This window comes from Vicugna pacos, chromosome 8 (genome assembly GCF_048564905.1).
Source record: "Vicugna pacos chromosome 8, VicPac4, whole genome shotgun sequence".
NCBI classification, from domain to species: domain Eukaryota; kingdom Metazoa; phylum Chordata; class Mammalia; order Artiodactyla; family Camelidae; genus Vicugna; species Vicugna pacos.
Window position 1 is genome coordinate 16,478,382 of NC_132994.1, and position 26,707 is coordinate 16,505,088.

Here is a 26,707-nt window from a genome sequence, read left to right on the forward strand (position 1 = left end):
GGGAATTTTCTAAGGTGAAGGAAATATTCTTTGTATCTATAAAGGTGTAGGTTATACTGATGTGCAGATTTATCAAAACGGATCCAAGTTCTATGAGTTTCACTGCACAAATTATATCTCAATTTTTTTAAGTTATATTTAAAAAAGAAATCAGGTGCATTAAAAAATTAATCTTTTAACAGGTAAGTCGATACAGTGTTTCTAAATCCAACAATGCAAGATGTTATAGAACATATAATCAAAATAAAACATTTTTATATTTGATTATTTAATCAAAATAATCCTTAACAAAAACTATGACAAAAACGCTAACGATTGGGTCTTTAATATATTTTCATTATTCTGAATTTTTAGTAGTTTTTTTTTTTCCTACTAGTAGGATTTGGCTGAAACGAGTTACAGACTATGTCACAATGTGGAAAGGAGTGGACACTTGGGAGCCAACTCACAGGTACCCTTAGAATATCTAGTAAATGAAATTTAGTACAGTGACAGAGGACAACTAAAACATCAGATCTAATCTAAATACTGAAGTATACGGAAAAGTTTTACAGTGACTTCGGTCAAGTACACAGGTAAGCCTCACCCACAGTCAGACAAATCTGCAACACGTGCACTGCTCCTTCTTGCTTCAGAAAGTTCATGAAACGAAATAAGAGATCTTGCTGCTCTCTGATCTGCTTCAATTCTAACTTCAGCACCTTGATACAATACAGGAGGAAGAATAAGTTAAGGCTATATAAATACGTGCTAAAACTGTTTATATCAAAAGTAATATCTATCACTGCTAAAAATACTTACAGATGGTTTTTTATTTCTAGGTTCTGCAAATTTCTGCAAGAATGGAACCAAAGGGGAAGGTGGTTCAGTTGCTTTTTCAGGCTTTGAAGAAAGAGAATTAATTAATTCAATAAAATGCCATTTGATTTTACAGATACAAATCAAAATTCAATGCAATCTGAAGTATTTTCTAATATGTCCAATACTTACTGGACTGTCATCTATGAAGATGATAAGCAAATGATTCACAGTATCCTAATGGAAAAGAATAAAGATAGATCAAGATAATTCCATTACTGTATGCTGTCCAGAATTCTCAAAGCTTTTGTCATATTATGAAAGTTTCTAGAAAAATGAAGAAATAAGTGCAGCAGTGGTAAAGCATTGCACTTATGTAATACAGAGGGACTTTTAAAAAATCTACAATATAGAGTTCTCAACTATCATGAAAATGGGGAAAGTTATTTTGACTTTGGCATTAAAGACACTTATAAATTATTCCTGTTTCTTCAAAATCTTATGAGATCAAACGTAAAAGCAACTCAAGTGTCCACCAATGGATGAATGAATAAGCAAAATGAATAAGCCAAAACATAGAATATTACTCAGCCTTGAAAAGGAAGGGAATTCTGATGAACCATGAAGCTACAACATGGATAAACCTTGAGGGCATTATGTTAAATAAAATAAGCCAAAGACTGCAAATACTGCATCATTCCCCTTATATGAGGTACCTAGAGTAGTCAAATTCATAGAGACAGAAAATACAATCAAGAAGCAGGGCTGCCAGGGGCTCAGAGGAATGGAGAATTACTGTTCACATGGGTATAAAGTTTCAGTTTTGTAAGACAGAGTTCTGGAGATAGGTAACGGCGATGTGGCTCAAGAATGTAAGTGTACTAAATACCACTGAATTGTACATATAAAAACGTTTAGGATGATAAATTTTATGTTAGATGTATTTTATCACAATTAAAGAAAAAATATTTTTTTACATCTTACCGGATCAGCTAGGAAATCCAAAGAAGGAAGGAACACTGAACCAGAGAGGATCTCTCTTAAAAGTAAGGTCAGGGATCTGGAAAAAGGAACGATATTGTATATATTTTAGTGATTTACATGAGTTCTTGCAGAGTAATCCTGCTCATATGCAGACTATGACTCAGTAGGTCCGGGTGTGCCCTGAGATTCTGCCATCTCTAACAAGCCCCCAAGTAATGTTCATGCTACTGTTCACAGACCACACTTGGAGTCCTTAATTGGCTAAAAGAGGAACCTACTTAAGAGGAAAAAAAGTATTTCTTCAGCAGAAGGAACTTGAGTGAGCATTAGAAAACACTATCTCAGAATATTAACATTTTTATATGTAATAAATTCATATGTAGAATTAATACTTGTAATTAATATTATAATTAAGTATTAGATTAATTGTAATTAATATTAAAAGTTTAACACTGAAGTGTTTAAAATATTTAAAATACTAAATTAAAATAATAAATTTTTAAAAATTAAAATTTTTGAATAAAATAAAGTAATATTTAAAGAACATCACTGAAAATAAGCCATGATTGGAAATATTATACAGCACAGGGAAACACAGGTTATTATTTTGGAGTTAACTTTAAATGGAGTACAATGTATAAAAATACTGCATCATTATGTCATACTCCTCAAACTAATATAATACTGTAAATTAACTATACTTCAATTTAAAACAAACAAATAAATAAATAAAATAAGCCACGGTTTTCCCTCTAAAGATTATTAGGATAAGAGTAAAGAAGAAACTTCATGAAATAATCTAAATATGCCCCTGAAGGAACAAGAGAGGCTAGACTAAATGACCTCTAATTATTCTTCCCAGGTAGATACCTTAAAACCTAAATTTGTCTGTACAGCTTACTCAAAGTGTTCTGCCAGGGAGCCATAATGTGGCTGTCTTTAAAAAGGAACACTAAGAAAGTAACAAAAGTATAATGATCTCAAGTAAGAAAATTAATTTTTTATATTTATCTTTGATCCCGAGATCAATTTCCAAGAAAAAATAATTTGCAACACAACACATCATGACTACTTAGTTCCTAAGATGGTATTTTAAGATCTAATAAATTATATTTCATAAATGAAAAATTATTCACATCATAGGCTAACCTCAAGTTTCAATATACTCCTATTATGATCAAGAATAGCAGTCTACATATGGCATGTACTGCTATGACATTTTCCAGTCTATTTATACCTGCAGTCTGTTGCTTTAGGAGGCAAAATATAAGGAAAAAGTAGTTCAGTAAGTTTCCTTAAATAATGTAATTCATCTCTTCGACTCCTCAAAGCCACATGAAGCTCTGGACCATATTCTTCTAAAGCAGCTTGCTGTAAAAACTCTGTATTTTCTACTATAATAGAGATAAGAAATAAATATTAGAAGAAGTTAAGCAACATAAAATAACTTTAACCATTTCCAATAACAAATAGAAAATAATTTAACATAGCCATTCCTTTCTTAGCCTTCCTTTCTTTCCAAAATGTATGCTACTGGGAAATGTTTCACAAACAGGATATAAACAAAGTAATTTTTCTCTTTGTTAAAAGTTTTTAAATTATTCAAAATAAATTGATAAAAAGGCTCTTTCCCCCCAGGTAAACGAAATTTTAAATTCATGTTGTTACTTTACAAATTATATTAAATATATGTAAATTTTTTAAAGTGGAGAAAACTACAGAAAACATCTAACACACACAAAACTTTTGTTATCAAATGTTGCATCTTGTTCATACTCTGCAAAAAAAAAATGAAAACCCTGTGTAAGAGTTCTTCATTGTCTCTTCTGTCAAATCATTCAGGTAACCTTTTGAAGCAATTACAGTAATAGAAACTGGCTTCCTTGGTTAAGCTCTGTATCTTCTGCCCAGAGTATAGGACACAAGAGGTACAGAATTGTGTATAGTAGAAGTCTATGAAGTTACATTACTTAATAAATATTAACTGATGATAAAATTTACACTAACAGAAAGATTTCTTAACAGGTCAAGCAGTAAACTAATACTTTAAAACTTAAAAGTAATAGTATTGCCACTCCTTTTTATAATCCTTACAAGAGTAAGAGAAAAACAAGTCATACTTTCTTCTATCTGATTCTGGGCCAAGTTTTAAAAGCCTGGTGTCTGTGAAGGGAATCTTAACACTGATTCAATGACATTTATTTTTGACTATTTATTTCTTTTTTTGTTTGTTTGCTTTTATTGTTGCTGTTTTTCCTTAATGGGGATGCTGGGAATTGAACCCAGGATCTTTTGCATGCTAAGCACACGCTCTATCACTGAGCTATACACACCACCTATTTACTTCTATTTTTATTGAGAGATGCAAGCAGGTTTACCAAAAAAAGCCAATACATGCATTCTAATTGTGTGAGAACCAAGAAGGTAAATGAAGGTTACCTGAACCAGAGGTACAAAAGCAGGCTTGGCAAAGGAGGACATAGTTTTTATAAGAATGCATTTTATTTTATAATCATGCAATTGTTTACCAAGCACTTTCCCCTGAGAATTTGGGACACAGGTCTTTTACCGACTGATGATTTTGAACAAATGATATGATCCCTTTGAGACTCAGTTTACACACCAGTAAACAGTTATTAAATAGTTAACACAGAAAAATTGCCATGCAAAATGCACAAGTAATGATAATATTTGGTGTGATTAAGTATTCATTTATAACATAAATCAAATCACTAGATTGGAATCTACTCAGCATCTCTCAGATGTGAGATTTTTGTAGTCCTACATAATGAGAAAATAAAGGAATCAGGCAAAAGATAAAAAGAATATAAGGGAAAGAAAACCTTAATTGGGAATATAAGCAAAATACAGATGCTGAAAAACAGGTCACGGATTAATCCTCACTAATCACCAGTATATCTACTGCCTAATCAATGGGCAGTTTTCAGGCCACAAAAGGAAAAATCACAGAATCCAGGACAAAGAGATATCGTTAGGATGAAAGACTGCAGTAAGTTCCTTCAATTATTACTGAATTTAAATTAAACCAATGCTTCTAATGTATGTATTTTCAACATTCCTAAGGGCGATGGAAGTACTTACACAGAAAACCTCTACGTAGTTACTACTCTCAAGAGGCAGATTAAGGAGAGAACACCAAGAGAGTAAAAATGAATATGAACGAAGAGTTGAACCTTTAATTATTTCCTGAGTATAACTGAGGGGCCAAAGGATTTAGAAAACAAATTCATGCATTAAAGGAACGAAAAATCAAAAATCTGAAAGTCTTTTTTTACAAGTCTAATTCACTGTTATAATATTTAGAACACCAGGACCTTTGGATAAAATGGAGTCCTCCTAATTCTCTGGCCTTTTCATTCTATGGATTTCATTATGACAATGTCATGAATGAACCCAATCTAACATTTTATGGTGATTTTATAATTGATAACCATTTTTTACATGAAAATTAGCAACCCCTCTCCTGCAAAGACTCAAGGATAAGTTTCAGTCAAACTGGTCTGTGTATTATACATATATAACATCACTCCTACAGAAACAAAACAATTTGAGATTTTATTACTTGATCAATTTAACTAAAAATAAAAGACAAATCCATTTACTCATAGCCTGAGATCAAGGTGTTTGTCTTTATAACAAAATTAAGAATATATTAAAAAAAATAATTTCCCACACAAAAACTTGCACACAAATGTTTATAGGAGCTTTATTCATAACTGCCAGAATTTGGTAGCAACCAAGATATCCTTCAACAAGTGAATGGATGAACAAACTGTGGTACAATGGAATATAACAGCAATGAAAGAAATGAGCTATCAAGGCATGAAAAAACATGAAGAAGTCTTAAATGTATAATTCAAACTGAAAGAAGCCAGCCTGAAAAGGCTACAGTATGATTCTAACCATATATAACAATCTAGAAAAGGCAGAATGATAGAAAAAGTAAAAAGATCAGCAGTTGCTAGGGGTTCATCAAGGAGGGAGGGTGGGATAAATAGGTAAAATGCAAGGGATCTGGGGGGCAGCGAAACTATTCAGTAGATATTGCAACGATGGATACATGGCATTATGTATTTGTCAAAACCCATAGGAAGTACAATGTAAGGAGTAAAACCCTAACGAAAACTACAGACTTTATCATGTGTAACTGAAAAATTGTGCTCTACGCTGGAATTTGACACAACATTGTAAAATGATTATAAATCGATAAAAAGTGTTAAAAAAAAAACTACAGACTTTAGTTAATAATAATGTATCAATATTGCCATATCAATTGTAACAAATGTGCCAAGTAATGCAAGATGTTAATAATAGGGAAGGGGGATTACATGGGAACTCTATACTTTCTTCTCAATTGTTCTATAAACTTAAAACTGCTCTAAAAAGTAGAATCTACTAATTAAAAAAAAAAGGTTTTTCTGTATTTTTTTCAGACATTAAAGTAGACTTAACAAAATGGCTACAACAAAGTTACTACTTTCTGGTGTTTCTGCCAGTGATAGGACAATGATTTTAAAAGTTAAGTTTTTTTAATTTAACAATTAAATTATACATATTTAAATTCTTTCATTTTTTAACTATGTTGAAGGTAAAACTATTTTTAATCATTAAAATATTATAGGATAAACACCAAAAAATTTTAAATACATAATTTGAAATGCTTCTCATATCTGAGGAATTATACATAACAAAAGGACAAATAAACTAATAATTTAAACTTCTGTTCAATAAAAAATAAATAAAATAAAAATAAACTAATAATTTAACTTCTGCTCAACCTAAAACACAATTTCCCCAAACATACTGATCATAAGAATTGATATTATGAGGGAGGGAAAATTGGTTTCACGCTCAAAAGAGTTTGAGATGTGGTGGGTTAAACAAAGTTAAAGCTACTTCTTTGCTGCAAGACTACTCAGGAGAGATTTTGGGAATGCTAGTGCTTACTGGGAATTTCCAGAAGAGGAATACAATACGTAGTAATTACCAAAAAATATGACCATGAAACCTCTTCTACATAGTCACGTACATAGAATGGTTTTCTCCTTGTGAAAGCCCTGACAAAAAATACCACATGCAGACACAAAGAAAATTTCAGTTTCACAAAGAACCAAGTGTAGAGCATATAAGTAATTTTGTTAAAAATTAACATTTCAGCTGATCTAAGAGCAAGAAAAGCCCCAAACAAAGATTTCCTTCATTCAGTCAGAAAACATTTGATGAATACATGCTATGTATACATCACGACACTACAAAGGCCAGGACACACATGAGAAACTGCAAACAGGTCATCCTGACTAAAGCACAATTCATAGTGAAGAACAAGAGTAAATTAAAAATACTTGACTAAATCGGAAAGGGTGTAAATATATGACAGTTTAGACTAGATAGCCGAGTCCCTAACTTTTTTCTTTTTAAAGTAGGGAGGTAACGTATGAGAACTATGGCACTATGAAATTAACATGGTAGTAGTATATAGGCTAGGCGAGGCTCGGTCAAACATGCTGAAATCACTAAGGGAAGGGGGGAGATGTGAGAGATACCTCAGGGGAAGTAACAAAGGCAACAGACTACCATTCAAAAAAAGACAAGATTCATCAATAATATACCTAAAAATTAACTATTTTAATTTTCATAGATTGAGTTCTCACAATAACTTACATGGTTAACAAACTATTGAAAAGGACTTTAGTTTAAAAGAATACTCTCACAGCATCTGTGAATATATGAGTTAATGTATCAGCATTCAGACTTAGATATTTAAGTCGAAAGTTGGTATATGAAAAACAGTCACTCAAACTTTGTAGTAGAAAACTGTGTTACCTTTATGACTGGCTTTAACTATCACTTCTATATGTTTCATTGCTGCTTTTAATAATTTCTTGGTGATAATAGATGGAATATCCACCTAGAAAAATTCAACAGTAAAATAAAACCTTTAAAATACTTATCACTAAGTTACAATGGCAGGTACACTATATTTAAGATATTGGAACATATGATCTTAAAAATTAGCAATATTATTTGGAATCTTTCAAAAGTATAATTTAAAAGCACTTTACATTCTTGGATCATACTAACTGCCACAGTAATGGAAATATAACTTAATAGGCATACCCTATACACTAAATTTTTCTCACAAAATAATATCTTTATTCTCGACTTATTTCTTTAATGTGTTTGTTCTAAATGCATTCAAGAAAAAAATCTCAAGTAACTTATCTCTTTGAGGTTACAAATTTGTGTTTACTAAGGTTGCTTGAAAATGAACTTTTTCACTGAGTTTACAAGATAAATTCTGGTTTTAAGATATATGGAAACATTCTATTTTGGAATAATACTAAGTTTCACCATTCCTCACAGACATTTTTCAACTTAAAGGCTGGAAACCGTAGTGACTACGGTAGGTTAGTGAGAGACAACTGGGGGCTCACAAGTACACACATAAAGAGACATAAATAACAACATCAACAAAAACCCCAAAACCTGCAAATTAAACTAAATCACCAAAAAGCACGTTTATTGTACTTCAATGGTCTTATCATCCATCTAAAAACTCAACACATTATGTTCTCCCTTTATCAAAAGCATGAGAAAACTGCATCACAATAGTGTTTTCTGTTAACTTTTCAATTCTTTTTCAACTCTGTATTAAGGAAGATAAAAAAAATCACAGGCTGATAAATCAAACAAGCATGATGGATCATAAACCCCCAAATCTTAGTAATTTATTAGTAAAACCCAGAGCAGTCTATAGATATCTTTTAACTGTATAAGATCAAACATGTTCAACAAGAGGGGATATTTTTGCTAGTAGTAGGACTTTTTACAAAATAACACTACTCTTCATATATCCCTGCCCTCTTGGTACTAGTGATTATAAATTGGTCTCATATTTATCAAATAAACAAATGTTTTCATTTTCAAACATTTTACAGAATCTTGTCTTCTGAGGATACTGAAAGATTTTCATTTTTAAGTTCCATTTGAGAGACTTCAGGTCATAATCAAAATGGTAAAATAAAGAGTTTGTCACTAAACTTTGACTTAAAAAAAAATTGTGGATCTTAAATGACTGTTTTCATTATCCCCAAACTGCCAATTTACAATATTCAGGCAATGGTATCAAGGACATAACATTGTACTAGGAATAACACGACCTAGGCTTAATCCTTTGCCCATTAAAAACCTCTGACACTTTGACAAAGAATATTACTAACTTTTGTGGGGAGGGTATAGCTCAGTGGTAGAATTCATGCTTAGCATGCATGAGGTCCTGGGTTCAATCCCCAAGTACCTTCACTGAAAAAAAATTTTTTCTTAGAGAAAAAAAATAAAAAGTATTACTAACTTTGTATAAAATAGGTGTGATAATGACCCATTTATCTTCCAGCATAGTATGCAGATAAAATGAAAAGAAAAAATTATAATATAGCATAACAATCCAGAAAATAAAAAAAATTTTGCAAATCATATATCTGATGAAGGAAGTATATTTAGAATAAACAATGAACTCCTACATCTTATTAATAAAAAGACAAACAACCTATTTTAAAAATGGGCAAAGAATCTGAATACTCATTTTTCCAAAAAAAAAGATACACAAATGGCCAAGAAGCATCTGAAAAGATGTTCAACATCATTAGTCATAGGGAAATGAAAATCAAAGCCACAATGAGATACTGCTTCATATCCACTAGCATGGTTAGAATCAAAAAGGGAGATGATAACTACTTCTGGCAATGATGTAGAGTCAGAACCCTCATCCACTGCTGGTGGGAACCTAAAATGGTATAGCCACTTTAGAAAACAGTTTGGCAGTTCCTCAAAAAGTTAAAACACACAGTTACCATTTGATCCAGCAATTATACTCCAAAGTAAACCCAACAGAAATGAAAACATACATTCCATGCTCCTCCCCCTCAAAAAAAAAAAAACCATACACAAATGCTATGGCAGCATTATTCATAACAGCTAAAAGGTGGAAACAATCCAAATGCCCATCAACTGATGAATGGTAAGCAAAATGTGGCATAAGCATATGATGGAATATTACTTAGACATAAACAAGAGTAGGTACTGATAATATGTTACAACATGACTACATTGATGAACTTTGAAAACATTCTGCAAGAGAAAGGAATCAATCACAATAACTACAGAAAGGATACTATAGTTGTCATGTATAATATTCAACCAACCAATAATCCTATCATTGAACATCAGTTCCCCTTTTCAGTCTTCCTTATTATAAATTATACTGCAATGAATCTTTGAACATACATTTTTACACACTACTCTGATTATTTCTTTAAAATATATCATAAAAAAAGGAATTAAATTTGGAAGTATAGACATTTTTAAGTCTTTTAATAAAGATTATCAAACTGCCTTCCAGGGTAAGAGTTATACTAATTTGAATTTATACTTGCTTTGCCTGTTTCCTTACAGTTACCACTACAGGACATTATCATTCTTTTTTATCTTTCCCAATCTGTTAGGTAAAAGAACAGTATCTCATCAAAAGATCATATTTATTTCATGTGAGACAAACATATCTTCAAATATTCACTGGCCATTTCATATTTTCTTTGTGAACTACTTATTCATATTTTTTGCATATCTTTGCTACAGTGGTTGACTATACTGCTCACTTCTCAAATAGGTATAAAGCTTTTAACAAGATTTATCTTTACTTACTAATGGCAGAGATATTATATACCAATTTATTGTCAATATGTTCAGTTTTATTGAACTGACAAGGCTGTAGGCAAGTATTTGTGCCTACAGACAACACATTGTTAAGAATTTATAGATAAAGACCCAAACATAAACAAGATATGGCTTGAAATTTTTTAAAAAGTAGATCATAATCATTACCATTTATTCAGTAAATTCATCTAACCGGAACATGACTTTTTTTTCCTATAGTTGTCTTTTTTTTTTTTATTAAGAAGATAAATATTTTATTAAACTGTTTCTTATTTTCCTGCCAGGCTGTTGCTTCATTGTATAAAAATAGCACCAGCAAACACAGAATATTGAAAAATTAAAATAGTACTGTTTGTTCTTCATCTGACACTGTACAACTAACAAAAACTTTTCTCTATTGCCAGTTATTTCCAGTGGGAAGATCATTAAGTATTTTCACCCCAAATCCGGGGATGTATGTAAGCAAGTTACAATATTATATAAGGCTTAAGACGACAATGTTACCCTTCAATTACATACTTTTTATAACTATAACTAGTTTTTACCACAGATAATTTCAGAAATTCTGAATGTTATAACTCGAGCCTAGCCTAAAAATCACAGGGTGCTTTGAAAAAGCATAGTATTTATCTGATGCTGTTAGTTAAGGGGTATTTTTCTTCTGGTAACATTGTTGCAAGCAGTTTCTTTTACTAAAAGCTGCTTTTTAAAAATCTTCTATCCACCACTACTTTAAGACAACTATGCTAGATTAAGTTGTTTCAAACTAGTTTATTTAAGGGTTCCATTTTCACTCTTCAATAGATTTTATGTATTTCTCATATGCTTCTTCACTCATTAGTTCATCTAGTTCTGAAGGATTACTGAGTGTCATCTTGATCAGCCAACCATCTTCATAACAAGATTTGTTGACAAGTCCTGGATTTTCTGCTAGAGCTTCATTAATTTCAATAACTTCTCCAGATAGAGGAGAATAGAGTTCACTAGCAGCTTTCACACTTTCCAAAGCACCAAACTCCTCTTGTTTGTTCAATTTTGTCCCAACTTCAGGCAGACTACAGTAAACAACATCTCCTAAAGCTTCCTGTGCAAAATTGCTGATTCCCACTGTTCCAACACCGTTTTCTGTCGTTATCCATTCATGTTTGTCTGTGAATTTACGCACGGAGAGCAGAGCCGGGCCAGTGCGCAGCGTCCGGACGGCGCCCGCCCGCAGTCCCCAAGGCCGCGGCAGGCAGGGTGTGGCGGGCGCAGAGACGGCGCGCAGGCTGCAGACTGCGGCCCGCGCGCTCCGCGCCGCTAGCAGCGCCATGTTCGCAGGAGTGCCCTATAGTTGTCTTTTTATTTTTAATTGTCACAAACCAAGATATCCAAGCATTAAATTACAGAAAGCAAAATTAATCAATGAATCAAAAGTGATCCATGTATCTTTTAATCTAAAAAAATTAAAAGTGAAGAACAAATACAAACAGTATAGGATAAAGTAAAAATAAGATTTAAAAAGTCTCTTTAGTAACAATGAAATCTCATTTCGCAACTTCTCATTATAAATACATACCTTGTGAATCCTTCTAATTAAGACAGATGCAAAAAACCGTAATATAATTCTCAGTTCATCAACAAATGACTCATCGTCTGTTACATCCCTTCAATTAAGGAGAAAAGTAAGCATTCAGCAGTTCAAAGAAATACAGAGCTTCACCATTTACTTATGTTATTTTTTAAAAAAATAATGCATTACATTACAAAATAAATGCAAAATATAAAGAAGAAAATAAAAATCTCCCATAATTCTAGTACCAAGACTTTATCTCCCTGCAGACATTCACATGTATATAGTCATATTCTTAAGATTTTTAAGATCATTTTCTAAATATCATCAAAAAAGTATCTAAGAAACAGAACAAAGAATAACTGGGAAGCTACAGAATTAAATACAAAATTTTTAATTAGCTTAAAATATTTATAGATTAATAATATAAACTAATTCTAAAAGTTAAAAAAGTGTGTTCTACTTGAAAAATAAATTGAAAATCAAATGTCTTTAAACAAATTTTGACAACCTTCTGAGTTTTCCTGCAGTTTTGAGGTCCCTAGAAGAATTAGGACATTTCCTTAATCAAATGCAAGAAAGAAAGGTACGTATAATGCTGATATCTGGAACTTGAAGAGGATGCTAACTGTTAAGTTTCTTGGTAGAATAAGGAAAATAATTGTATCAACCATGCTTCCCACTATTAATTCCAAGGAAGGTTAATATCACATCATTAGTAACTATACAGGAGAAAATACATACTTCAACATTTAGAAATACAACCAGACTTTGTGTCTGAAGAGTCATAATAGGGGTGTGGGGGTGGAGAAGTTTTTACAACAGGATTCATTTTACAAAAGGCCTCACCATCAACTTTACTTAAATGGTAAATGCCCCCTATTTAAGACAGAATGCAGTGTAAAAAATTAATTTACATAAGCTTTTCAGGAAAATATGACATATAAACTGGATATTAAATTTGTTTTAATACACCATAGATCAACTCAACTACTAGCATTTTTTAATTAGGAAATTCAAAATATACTGCATCAATATAAAATTAGGGTAGCTGTCATTAAATATTACATCTATAAGTCATATGGGTGTTAAGTGTTGAAATATATAATTAAATTCATGTTTATGTAAAACAACATGTATTTATTAAATAATATAGCTTGGATTTTTGATTCCCAAACCAGAGTTTGAGTTTCACATCTAGAATATTTTCTATATCCTGCTAAGCATTGGGCACTTATACATCCATAGCAAATAAGAAAAACAGTTATTTCAGGAAAAAAACATTAATTTTCCAGGAAAATTCTACTGAAATTTAACTCAATTTAATGAAATACCTGAATATAAATTTTCCTCTAAATGTACAATTACTTCAAATGTAAAAAGTGCATACAAAATAGTAAATCACTATAATTAAGTCATGAGAAATTCTACATGTTACTTTTCTTTCAAAAGATAGTTTAGAGTTTTTTCCTCTTTGCTATGACTAAACAGTTAATTGATTGCCGACATCAGTGGTTCTTAATTGGGACCATTATGCCTCCCAGATAACATCTGGCAATCCCTGAAGACATTTTTGGTGGTCACAACTAGAGGGAGGAAGGGATGCCACTAGCATCCACTGGGAAAAAGCCAGGGGTGCTGCTACATATCCTATAATGGACAGTACAGGTCCCCAAAACAAAAGAATTATTTGGCCTAAAATGTCAATAGTGCCAAGTTTGAGAAATTTCGGCCTACACTGAAAACACATCGTTAGCATGCTTAACTTAATGGTATTCATTATACTAAAGAAAAAAGGTGTTACAGAAAGAACTTACCTGTACCAGGGGTAAACAAAGTTCTCCAACACTAATTCAAGAACCTGCACACAAAATATTTTTTAAAGAAAATCAAATTAACTAATTCCAAGAAAGTAAACTGCACTACTAAGTAATACATAATAGTAGCAAAAACCAAGTTTAGTATACCAAATGTTGGCATCTAATATCACACTTCCACATGAGAAAATGTGTATGTCAACCTTACATGGTTGTGATGATGAAAGAGAACATATGAGAAAACCCTTTGACAACCATAAAACTCCACAAAAAAGAAAAATTACTCTAATAGTAATGACACACACACATTTCTAAATATTCTCATAATTTAAAAATAGTTTTAAAAACCTAAATTGTTCCTGACTCTGAAGCGTCACTGAACCAAAAAAGTTCCGTGGAAAGAAGGAAAGTAACAGGCTTGTCTTTTGCATTCCTCTCTCTGTAAGTCAGTAGTCTCAGAATAAAATGAGGAAACAAGCAACTAAGACTCCTATTAAAGGATCAAAATTAGGTGTCCATGATTATCTTTGAAAGGAGGACAGTGACTACAAGGGAGCATGAGGGGAAATTCGGGGTGCCAATAATGGTTTTATTTCTTGATCTGGGTGGTTATACAGATATGCTCACTTTGTGAAAATGTAGCTGTACATTTAAAGTCAATATGTAAGTTTTATGTGAAAAAGTAGTGAAACAACACAAAAGACAAAGGCTGTTAAACTTCCATTTCTTGAGCCTGGGTGTTGCAATATGGTTTAATTTTTAAAGGGACTTGCAGCAGTGGGCATTAACTTTAAAAAGCACTGAGGAGGGAATAAAACAATATATCTAATCTGATTATATACCTTCTCTGCAGCAGTAATGAAGACAGTGGACCCTCTAAATATTAAGATAAGATTCAGGTTTTTTAGTAAAAAAAACTAAGCATTAGTGATATTAGCTGCAAAAAGATACATACAGACAGAGTTAGGACACAGAGAGGAGACAAAAATAATTACCATTAAACATTTAAACTTACTTTATTCCCCAAATCCAATCAAAAATTCTACTGATTTTACATCCTACGTAGCTTTTTCCTACAGCTCCGCTGTTCAGGTCCTCATCTTCTCACCCCTCTACACAGCAATAGCCTGTGGTCTCCCTCCTTCTAAGCAAGCTCCCCTCCATCCTCCATAAAGCTGCCAAAGTTGATCTAAAACATGTATTTGGCCACATTACTCCCTTGCGTGAAACTCTCAAAATATCAAACCACAATATATCAAAGTAAGAAAAGTGGAGCTGCACTGATTTTGAAGGGGCGGGAGAAGGCTGCATGCCAGCAGCTTTGACCATCTACTTCCTTTTAACCACCCACTGCATCCTGTGAGTCACATCTGAAAACTCTAGCTACACAATTTGAAAATCACTGACTTCCACGATCAATTAAACTCCTTCAGCATGGCTTCTGATGATCTGATTTGTAAAGGGCCATATAAAAATTGCTTAAGAACTAAGTAATTCCTTGGTTTTAGACTGAACTCTACCACCAACCAGCTATGATATTTGAGAAAATTATTAAAACTCTCTAAACCCTAGCTTTGGTAAAAACCATCAATAATAGCACCTACTTCACAGGTTATGTGCTGTCATGAATAATGCAAGTACAGTGATTAGCCCAAAGCCTGCTACACAGTAACTGATCAGTAAATACTAGCTACTAGGATACAACCTCTTCATTACCCACATCCTCCCTCACATTTCACCCTCCAGCTTACTGAACACTCTACCTTGTTTCAACGCCTCTCCTTCCTTCCAAAAGCTCTTCCCATACCCTGAAATATGCTTTCCCACATCATCAGGCTGGCAAACTTCTAGTTATACTTCCTGACTGCCCCGCTCTCAACAGTTATGTACTTCTTTCTCTGTACTAATGCTATATTTTGTACATTTCTTCCACTATTGACTGCACTACATTATACAGTGTATATCTGTTTATATGTCTACCTCGTGTCTTAGACCAAAGTTCTCAGAAGAAAGAAACCAAACCTTATTTCTATTTTTATTCCTAGGGCCTAGTCCAGTTCCTGCCTATAGTAAGATCTCAAAAAAATGTTTCTAAATATTGAAGCTAATATTTTTTGAACACCATTATGTGCCAGGCACTAGGCCAAGAGCTTTACATAAAGTTCTTTCCATTTTTTTTAAATGAGTGTCAAAGCACAAATAATAGTCTTGCTAGAGGTCTTGTCTTCAACAGACCTTACTTAAATCAGCATTCTCCAATAAAAATATAATGTGAGCCACATACACAATTTTAAATTTTCTAGTAGCTATATTTTTTAAATGTAAAAAGAAACAGATGAAGTTAATTTTATATCTTATTTAACCCAAGATACCCAAAATGATATCGTTTCAGCATGTAATCAATATAAAATATATAATAGGATATTTTACACTTTTTTCCTTACTAAGTCCTCAAAATCCAATATATATTTTACATACACAATTTAGACTAACACACCTCAAGTGTTTATCAATAACCACATGTGGCCAGTGGCTACCATATTGGACAGCACAGTCTTAAATCAGGGAATCTAGAGGATGAAAGCAGCTTACAGAAGAAATGAAAAACAAAAATGCAAACAGTTTAGCATTTATGTAGCACACTTTTAGCCAAAGAAGGATTCAAATTGGAAAAAAGGACAATTAGGTAGGACTCAGATGCCAAATGCTGTTCTTCAACCAATTAACATTCAATTTATTCAATACATATCTATCAGCTACTAACAATACATCTGGTCCCTGCACTTGGTGCCAGGAACAAAAGAGACCCATTTCCTGCCTTGAACTTGACTGCTTTCTCAGATGGAGGGAGAGAACACCTTTCTCAAAGAAATAACCAAAACATGGTATGTTACCAAAAAGATACATATAAAATGCGACTGCAACAAAGATAAGAGAACATGCTTTCTATTCCTACATTAAGCAGAAACAGTGAAATGCATCCCATTCTCTGCTCTACTCTTAAGTTAGTGTCAAAAATGGGATCATAATTCAGTAAGATATACATTTGCTCCTTGAAGCTCAGGTTTCCTTTGGAATTACAAAATGGTTATTTGTACTGCCTTATCATAAAAATGACTGTTTTTATAAGAGGTAGACAATAACTAGGTAAACCAGCACTTTCTTTGGCTATTATGTCCATTTTAATGAGACATGGAATCCAAAAACATTTCTAGCTTACCATTCAAGTTGTGTAACAATCAACTACCAAGCCAAGAATTGATTATTGGGTGGCATATATTAACATGCTCCATGATTAAATTTTCCATGGGTATTTAGTATTTTCTGCTTGGGTGTATATGGCAATATTAATTAAGTCAGTTACCTCTGAGAGAGATGCATCAACCTTGGAAGAAATTTTTAGGTCTAGCCATGGTTGGTAGTTTTCAAGTAACAAGGAAGGCCTAGAGAAAATCATACAGTTAAACTGCTTGAAATCCAAAATGTAAGTGGAAGGATCAACAAATGTAAAGTGTTTAACTTACCTATGTCGCTTACATTTCACTTTACCACACACAGCACAGCTACGACCTTGAGGAAATAATTCTTGAAGTCCTAACTGCTAAAAGGGGGAAATGGGAAGATTTGTCTTTACTTTACATATATTTAGTAAAGAGAATCAACTTTTTTCCAAAAGCTTGTTAATCAGTGTATGAATTCAGAGGACATAATTTTATTTTTTTCCTACCACCCACTTTAACACTGAAACCATTCTCTGTAATAAAAAAAATACGTGCTATACCAAACTGCCAACAGGGAAGAAAATACCTAATGAAATGTTTTACAATAACTAAGCCAAATCTCCAAGCTTAAAATTAAACTCAAATGTCATGTTCATTTATAAAAAAAAAAAAAAATTTTCAATCAATATTTGAAAATGATACTTTGCTGCAAAGGTATAAGAAAAAACTATTTCCTATTTCTCCAAAACCTTGAATTCAGTGAGGGAGAATGTATGTGCTAACTAGTAAGGCTCCTGACCACATACAGGTACCACTTTCAGCTGCATTTCCACTGAGTAAAAATACTGACCAACCTGAGATGAGGGACTGCATCAGCTTGAAGAATTATCAAGTAAGACTTCAAGATATTCCACTAAATTCTGATCTACACACCAGGGACTTTGCCTACCAGAGACAGACTCAATACACTACCACCTTTATCAAATTTCAGAAATACAAATTACTTTGGTTAAGAAAACTGCCTATTTGTCTCCATGGAGCAAACAGACATTTAGGGAAAATTAGTTCCCTAACTGTGTCTGTGCCTCAGAATCATCTGGAAAGCTTTTAACAAGTAGTAATTACAAGGCCCTAAGCCAGAACTATTTAATCAAAACCTAGTGGCAGGGTCCAGGAATCTGTCGGGTTTGTTTTTTTTTTTTAAATCCCTCAGGTGCTTTTACTGTACAACCAACTTTGGGAACCTCTGTTTTAATTTACTGTCCTCATAGTTAATATGCAGTTAGAGGACACTAAAATCGTGGGTCCCAATTTTCCGAGAATTTTGTATTCTCTTTTTATAGCTCCTCCCAGAACTATATACTCTAAAAACATACACATATGCAAATTTCACTTTGAAAATGTTCTGATGTCTTCCATAAGTAACTAATAGCAGATATATATTTTAGAAATCACTGTTTTAACATGCTTTGAACAACAATATTGAATAGCACAGGGTCATATATACTGACTCTTTTAAAAGAACATATATTTTACCTTGGGTTTGTATTTTATTGTGAAGAATATATTTGGTAAGAGAGAATCAGGTCCTAATGAGCAGTAGAATGTGACAACTCCAGCAACAAATGACCAGAAGATCATTAAAACATGAAGATACCTTAGAAATAAATGAAAATAATTATTAGAACAACAACAACAAAATAGTACCTAGGTTGCCATGTTTAACTAGGCAATACTACATTTTTCCAGAATATCTTCTAATGATATAGTATAGTACTCACACCCCACCAAAATTCTGATTATTTTTCATTAAATCAAAAAAATTTTTCCTTAGTGCCCATTTTGTGCGACACAGTAGTAGGCTCCGGGGACACAGTAAAGAACAGCACTGCCATGGTCTCTATCTGCGTGGAAAACACCATCTGGTAGGTGTGACAGGTAAGTAACAGAGCACAGTACAACGCGGTGATGTGTTCTATACCATGACAGAGAAAGTACAGATGATATGAGAACACTTCAGGTGGAATATACACCCAAATTTGAAAAGACAGAAAAGCTTTTTTCAGAGAAAGTTGTGTCTATGGAAAAACTTAAAAAGTGAGTAGAAGAAAACCAACAGAAGAGGACAAGGTGGAGGAATGGGGGACTGGGGAAGAGGTAGGGGAATTTAAACTTGAGAGAATTACATGGGCTAAGATCTGAGCATAGACCTGAAAAAGAAGTGGCCTTGAGATGAACCTAAAAAAACCAACCAGAAACCTTAGGATATAGAGTGATAAATAAGTCATATTAAGGTGTCTCAACACAGTGAGCACACTGCACAGTTCTGATATGCACAAATTTCAGGTACCATGATTTTGTGAAACACCAGCCTCCCCCCACCAACAACACAGCTCAAATGCTAATGACCACATTGTGTCTATTAATTCTGACTAAATGCATATAATGCAAACTTTGGTGATAGCTCTTCAGTCCACAAATCACTACATATCGAGAAGAGAATACGGCCAATTCAAAGAGAAAAGGAGAAAAATCTGGGATGTGAAGAAAGTATTGGTGGTATCCTAATCCTGGGGATTGAACCCAGGACCTCGTGTAAACTCTGCCGCTGAGCTATACCCCCACCTCACCCGGCCCCCCATCTAGGCATTTTCAGTAGAATGGCAAAGGACTGCAGTGGACTGAAGAGGGGTGGGGAAGTGGAATTGATAAATGTGGATAATTCTCTTTTTAAAGGAAAGAAGAGCTAAGGTGAGAGCTGGAGAGGGACAACAAGGAAAGGTGTTTAGTAAAAACCTGATCACATTTAAATGTTAATAGGAGAAAGTGAAAAGAAAGAGGTGACAGAGAAAAGATAACCGAGGGAATTATTTTCTCCTACAGAAGATAGAAGTTGCTGGGATTCAGAGCTGAAACAGCAGAAAATGTTATAAAAGGGAGAGATACCTCCTCCCCAACACCAGAGAGAAAGAACAGATAGATGAGAATGGAGTTAAACCTGTACATTTAGTAACAAGAATTCAAAACTATATGATGGCCTTGAAGTGTAACAGGAGATGCTGAGAGTAAAGGGCGAAAGTGGCATGACCGAAGTTCTAGAAGACCAAGGAAGTTCTTAAAAAGCTGGTGGGGAGAAGGAAGGAGAAGGGTATCCTGGGGAACTGCTGGGCAGTACTGGGACAGAAGGTTAAATTTACCGTGTGAGATTTTTCTCTAGCAGCATTCAGTAACCATGATATGAACACTAAAAAAACAGGCAGCATCACTGATCCAAGATTTGAATTTTGTCAGGTACATGGAATGTAAGGAAAGAGAGTTAAGGATACTGGCAATAGAGCAGCTGAAGTGATGGACCATAGACTCTAGGCTAGACTGACTCTAAACTACACTGGAAAGTGACAACAGGAGAGGGACAACAGATAGGAAGAAAGCAGAGGAAATCAGGAGGCTGAGAAATGCAGGTGCAGTGTGACTGACTGACTGAGAGGAGGCGGCACTGGTCAGCAAGTGGGATGCCTGAGTTTTAAAATTTCACAGGTAGAATGCCTTCTGGTGATAACAAGGGCCACCATATAGTGACCCAAGTGGGAGACTATAGAGGAGTCACCTCTCGATAGACTAGAATATTTGATGGGTTACTTGCACACTGAAGTTACCTAGAATGATGGCAGGATTTTAAATGGAGAGAAAGTCTATAAGCCAGCAGCTTATAGTACAAGTGACCTGGAGAGTGATATCAATGACAAAACACACAGATGGTGTCTGTTTCAAAGGAGTAAACAACTTCTACTTCCTTGACAGAATAACTGGTAACAGACTTGCCTTCCCACCATAAACAACAACAAAACTGGAAAAAACATATGCAGCAACTGTTTCTAGGCACTGGTCAACAGCCAATACAGGAACATAATCTTAAAGAGAAGGGAAGCACACAAGTGAGTTCCACATCCACCTCAGTTCTTTGAGAACAACTGCTCAAGTGCAGCAAGGAATAGAAAGGGTTACAGAAGATACTGTGAAGTCCTGGGATTTCAGAACTGTGGAATAAAGCACCAAGTAGTAGGAAGAAGTGAAGATGGATGATTAAAGGTGCTTACATATTACGGACAGTGACCAAGTACAAAAGCTGTGAGATAATAGCTGTACCGCCCAACTAGATGACCCAGCCAGGTCCCCAGGTTCCCAGGGCAATTTTATACTTGAGACTCACCTTGCTACACTTATTTCTTCCCATTCCTTTACACAAAGCTTCACTCCAACCAAAACAGCATACCTGACATCAAGCCTTAAAAAAAAAACCTTAAATTTGGAAACTAACTCAATGCGTTATAGAGATATTCACAGAGGAAATTATGAAATTCATGTCCATAGTCACTTACGGAAAATCGTTTTGAGCCAGAGAGATAGACTAGGAATTCAGAATTTTTAGGATTCTTGAACTGTTACATAGTATATATCTCATAACTAACATAACACATAAATTATATGACCCATAATATTTCATAATACAACATAAATAATATAATGAGGTCTGAATGCAGGACCCCATAATCAGATATTAATATTTCTGCAGGGAGGAGGGTATAGCTCAGTGGTAGAGCATCTGCTTAGTATCCACAAGGTCCTGGGTTCAATTCTCCATTAAAAAAGTATTAAAGAAAAACATTTCTAAAAAAAAATTTCTGCAGCAAAACATAAAAACAATGAATAGGTCAGAAATAAACATTATAATTAGTCTTATGCCTGTTCAGATCAGGTTTTGTAATTGGTGCCAAACTAAGGGGATAAGTTACTTCTTCGGAGCTTTTCTGATCTCAGAATTACAGACTAGGAATTGTAGACTTGTACTCAGACTGAATGACAATAAACACTACAAGCAATATGTATACTGCTATAAGTAAGGTAAGCAATAACTAAGGCATTATTTAAGAAGAAAATCTATAGGTTAAATGCATTAATCCTGCGGTTCTCAACCAAGGGTGATCTCACTGCCCAGGGACATCTGGCAGTACATGGAGACATTTTTGATTGCCACAACTGGGGAGTGTGCTACTTAGACCCAGTGGCTAGAGGCCAAGGCTCTGCTAAACACCTTACAGTGCACAGGACAGCCCCCACAACAAAGAATTATCTGACCCTATTATCAATAGTGCTGAGGTTGAGTAACCCTGCATTAATCAGAGACAAAGAAATGCTGAAAACCAACAAGCTAAGCATTCATAAAGTCGAAGGGTAAAAAAGCACAAATCCAAATGAGTAAGAAGGAAGGAAACACTAAAAAGAACAGAAATCAATAAAGTAGACAACAATGACAACAAAATATAAGCTAGTTCTTTGGAAAAACTAATTAAAATAAGCAAACCTCTAACTGAGTACTCTTGGAGGTTACTAGGGCACCAATAATTACTCTAAAAACTGATAATTAAGAAAAAGAAAGTCAGAGACAGTGTAGAGAAAAGGGAACCCCCCTACCCTCCTGGTGGGAATGTAGTTTGGTGCAGCCATTATGGAAAACAGTATGGCGATTCCTCAAAAAACTAAAAATAGACTTACCATATGATCCAGCAGTCCCACTCCTGGGCTTATATCCAGAGGGAATTTTAATTTGAAAAGATACATGCACCCCAGTATTCATAGCAACACTATTTATAATAGCCAAGACATGAAAACAACCTAAATGTCCACTAACAGATGACTGGTAAAGAAGTTGTGGTTTATTTATACAATGGAATACTATTCAGCCATTATAAAAAAGAATAATGCCATTTGCAACAACATGGATGGACCTGGAGACTGTCATCCTAAGTGAAGTAAGCCAGAAAGAGAAAGAAAAATACCATATGATTTCACTTACATGTGGAATCTTAAAAAAAAAAAGAAAAAGACAAATGAACTTACTTACAAAACAGAAACAGACTCACAAACACAGAAAACAAACTTATGATTACCAGGGAGGGAAGGGGGTGGGAAGGGATAAGTTGGAAGTTCAAGATTTTCAGATACTGACAACTAGATAGAAAACAGATAAACAACAAGTTTATACTGTATAGCACAGGGAACTATATTCAGTATCTTGTAGTAACCTGTAATAAAAAAAAGAGTATGAAAATGAATATATGCATGTATATGTATGACTGAAGCATTATGCTGTATACCAGAAATTGACACAACATTGTAAACTGACTATACTTCAATTAAAAAAAAAGTGTAAGCATTTATCTTACTTTTCCAAGGTGAGCTGTACTTCATTATAAGCAAACAGATCTAATGGATGGAATAAAGTAATTCTACACATAACACACACACACAAAAGAGTTCAAATTAAAAAATATAGAAGGAATGAAAAAATAAAAAATCATCCTGTTACAACCTATAATGAAGTAACTGATTCAGGCAGTAAATAAGTGGTGAAACCAAAACCAAAGAGAAAGTTTGTTGGGCAAGGTATCAGCTGTCACTATCCAAATCCATGAAAAGTGAGGCAACTCCATCTAATGTTATCCTCTGGAGTTATCCTCTAATGTGATGTAACAGGACGTACACAGCATCAGAAAAAAAAAATTAAAAATCTAAATCTAAGTGAGCCTATAAATTTAATTCCCTGTTTACAAAAAAAAAAAGTGAAGGTGAGGATAAAAATACAAGACACCATAGGAAACCATCAGCAAAATCCAAAATGTGAACAAATGACCCAGTTTCAAGAAGTCAACAAGGCAAAGGGGAGAAAAAGAGCCGCTGAGTAGGAACGTTCTAGATTAGGGTTGACAAACTATGGCTATGGTACAGCCCTCAAGCCAAGAAAGATTTTTACATTTTTAAATGGCTCTTTTAAAAAAGAATATGGGGCAGAGACCTGAGGGAGCCCACAAAGCCTAAAATATTCACTCTCTGTTTACTGTAAATTTCAACATCACTGTAATGTTTAAAATTTTTCATCATAAAATGTTGGAGGGTAAAGTTCTAACAAATTCAGGGAAATCTGAACATTGATAGATATTTGAGTATGCTAAGAAATTAGGGCTTTTTTTAATGTGAAATGGTATTGTGGTTATGTAGAAAAAAGTTCTTATCAGAGACAAATACTGAAATGTTTGATGTTTATAGATAAAATACGTCATGTGGGATTTGCTTTAAAATAATTGCGGGGTGGTCATATTTGACTTTAAACTGATCATTTTTGAAGCTGGGTGATAAGTACTTACAGGTTACATTGTACTATTTCAATTTTGTACATGTTTGAAATTTTCCATAATAAAATTTTTAAATGAAATAAAAAACATTAAAAGGACATAAAAGCAGATCTGAATGAATAGATAATGATTAGGTTCATGGATGAAACCATTAAATATAGTTAAGATCCCAACTTTGCCCAGATTAACACAGAAATTAAACTGCAAATTCCTCGACACGCTTCACATCAAAAGCAGGAATCTAATTTCCTTCCTCTTGAACAGAGGCTAGCCTTAATAACTCACTCCTAACCACAAGAATGTGGAAGAAGTGAAAGTAGCAGTAGTGCCTAACCACCTAACTTCCAAGGCTAGGTCATAAAAAAGATACAGCTTCCACCAGAATCTCTTTCTCAGGATACTCACCTTTTTAATCAAGCAACACATTGGGGAAAAAAGCCACATGTGAAGGCCATATGTACATGTCCTGGCCTATAGCCCAGCTGTACATAAAAAAATACTACAAAGCTATAATACTACCATTAAGAAAAAATTGGTACTGTTGTAGGAAGAGAAAAATAGACAAAAGAAACAGAACATAGAGTGAAAGACCCATTAAGTTTGGAAACAAAAATATTGTAGAGTGTGATTGGGTTATAATCCTGGCTATGACACAATGCAGATTACTTAATCTCTCTGACTCTTGTTTGGTCCTCTAGAAAATGGGGTTATATTAATACCTAACTCATAGGGTTGTTATGATGATTAAATAAGTTCATAAAAGCACTCAGAATAGTCTGTCACATACTAAGTTAAGTGTATGTATGCCAGTTGTGGTCAACTAAAAAGTAATAAAGAAAATAATAATAAACATGTTAAGAATTAGGCACCAAATATAGAAGGCTATATATACAGAAAAATCTCAATTTACATAAAAAAAATTGTAAATTGCAGGTAAAAGTGACAAGAATGTTAATAGTAGTCATCTTTGGTAAATTTCTGAGAGATTTTTAATATCTTCTTTGTATTTGTATTTTCTGATTATTTACAATTTATATGAATTAATGTTATTTAGAAAGTTAATAATAAGTATTTTTCTATACAGAATACCCAAATAGAGTTGAAGAACAAAATCACTGAAATGAATAACACACTAGAAGGAACCAAGAATAGACTAAAAGAAGCAGAAGAACGGATCAGTGAGCTAGAAGACAGATTACTGGAAATCACTAGTTCAGAACAGAAAAGAGAAAAAAGAATAAAAAGGAATGAGGATAGTTTAAGAGAACTCTGGGACAACATGAAGCGCTCTAATATTAGCATTACAGAGGCCCCGGAAAGAGAAGAGAGAAAGAAAGGACCTGAAAAAATTTTTGCAGAGATAATCACTGAAAACTTTCCCAACTTGGAGAGGAAACAGTCACCGAAGTCCAGGAAGTGCAGAGAGTACCACATAGGATCAACCAAAGAGGAACACACTAAGGCACACAGTCATCAAACTGACAATTAAGGATAAGGAGAAAATATTAAAATTAGCAAGAGAATAGCAACAAATAATATACAAGGGAACTCCCATAAGGTTATCAGCTGATTTTTTCAGCAGAAACTCTACAGGCCAGAAGGGAGTGGCATTATATATTTAAAGTGATGAAAGAGGGAAACTTACAACCAAGAATACTCCATCCAGCAAGGCTCTCGTTCAGACTCGATGGAGAAATCAAAAGCTTCACAGATAAACAAAAGCTAAAAGATTTCAGCACCACAAACCCAGCTTTATAGCAAATGTTAAAGGAACTTCTCTAGTCATCAAACCATAAGAAAAGAGAATAATAAGTATTTTTCTTAATAATGTCTTTTTAATGTAATTTTTAAAAGTTTGGGTTTCTAAATCAGAATGATTTGCATTAGAATCCCATTCTGCTACTTACTATGAATCCGGGAAAGTTATTGAACAAATCTAAACTTCAGTTTGCTTATTTGTAAAATGGGGCTAATCAAGGAATTACAAATTAAAACTACAATTAGCTACCATTTTACACTCACTAAAATGGCTAAATTAAACCTATAGACCATATCAGACAGAACTGTAAAACATTTCTGGCAAGAGTATAAATTGGTATAACCACTTTGGAAAACTGGCAGTATCTACTTAAGTTAACAAATGCATGCACTATGACTAAGCATTTTTACTTATAGGTATATATACCCAAACGAAATAAACATACATGTCTATCAAAAAACGCATACATAATAATATTCACAGCAGTGGTATTCATAATAGACGAAACTGTAAACAATTCAAATGCCTTTCAACAGAATGGATAAACAAAGTGTGGCATATTCTCAATGGAATACTACACAGTAACAAAAAAGAATTACTACTGATATACACAACAATATGGATAAACCTCAAAAGCAGAGTTGAGAGAAACC

At 33.7% G+C, this 26,707-nt stretch overlaps 2 protein-coding genes across 8 annotated transcripts in view; both read right to left on the reverse strand.

Annotated features, from left to right (window-relative positions):
- Positions 1 to 26,707, reverse strand: part of SNX14 (sorting nexin 14) — a 59,292-nt gene that overhangs the window by 29,614 nt on the left and 2,971 nt on the right. For 2 of the 7 annotated variants that reach the window (XM_031680246.2, XM_031680244.2), the window contains exons 2-12: positions 18,642 to 18,762; positions 17,409 to 17,482; positions 17,249 to 17,327; positions 13,885 to 13,928; positions 12,074 to 12,161; positions 7,627 to 7,711; positions 3,020 to 3,176; positions 1,783 to 1,858; positions 991 to 1,035; positions 802 to 882; positions 587 to 701 (exon numbers count right to left, since the gene is read on the reverse strand). In XM_031680246.2, coding sequence (XP_031536106.1) covers positions 587 to 701; positions 802 to 882; positions 991 to 1,035; positions 1,783 to 1,858; positions 3,020 to 3,176; positions 7,627 to 7,711; positions 12,074 to 12,161; positions 13,885 to 13,928; positions 17,249 to 17,327; positions 17,409 to 17,482; positions 18,642 to 18,762 — 965 coding nt within the window. Of the gene's footprint in view, positions 1 to 586; positions 702 to 801; positions 883 to 990; positions 1,036 to 1,782; positions 1,859 to 3,019; positions 3,177 to 7,626; positions 7,712 to 12,073; positions 12,162 to 13,884; positions 13,929 to 17,248; positions 17,328 to 17,408; positions 17,486 to 18,641; positions 18,763 to 21,315; positions 21,381 to 26,707 lie in introns of those variants that run through there. The other 5 variants (XM_031680245.2, XM_031680243.2, XM_072965574.1 and 2 more) reach the window with 4 other exon arrangements.
- LOC140697647 (glycine cleavage system H protein, mitochondrial-like) lies at positions 11,272 to 11,828 on the reverse strand. The gene has a single exon (XM_072965575.1). It carries the CDS (start codon positions 11,825 to 11,827, stop codon positions 11,306 to 11,308), a length of 522 nt encoding a protein of 173 aa, XP_072821676.1. The 5' UTR covers position 11,828; the 3' UTR covers positions 11,272 to 11,305.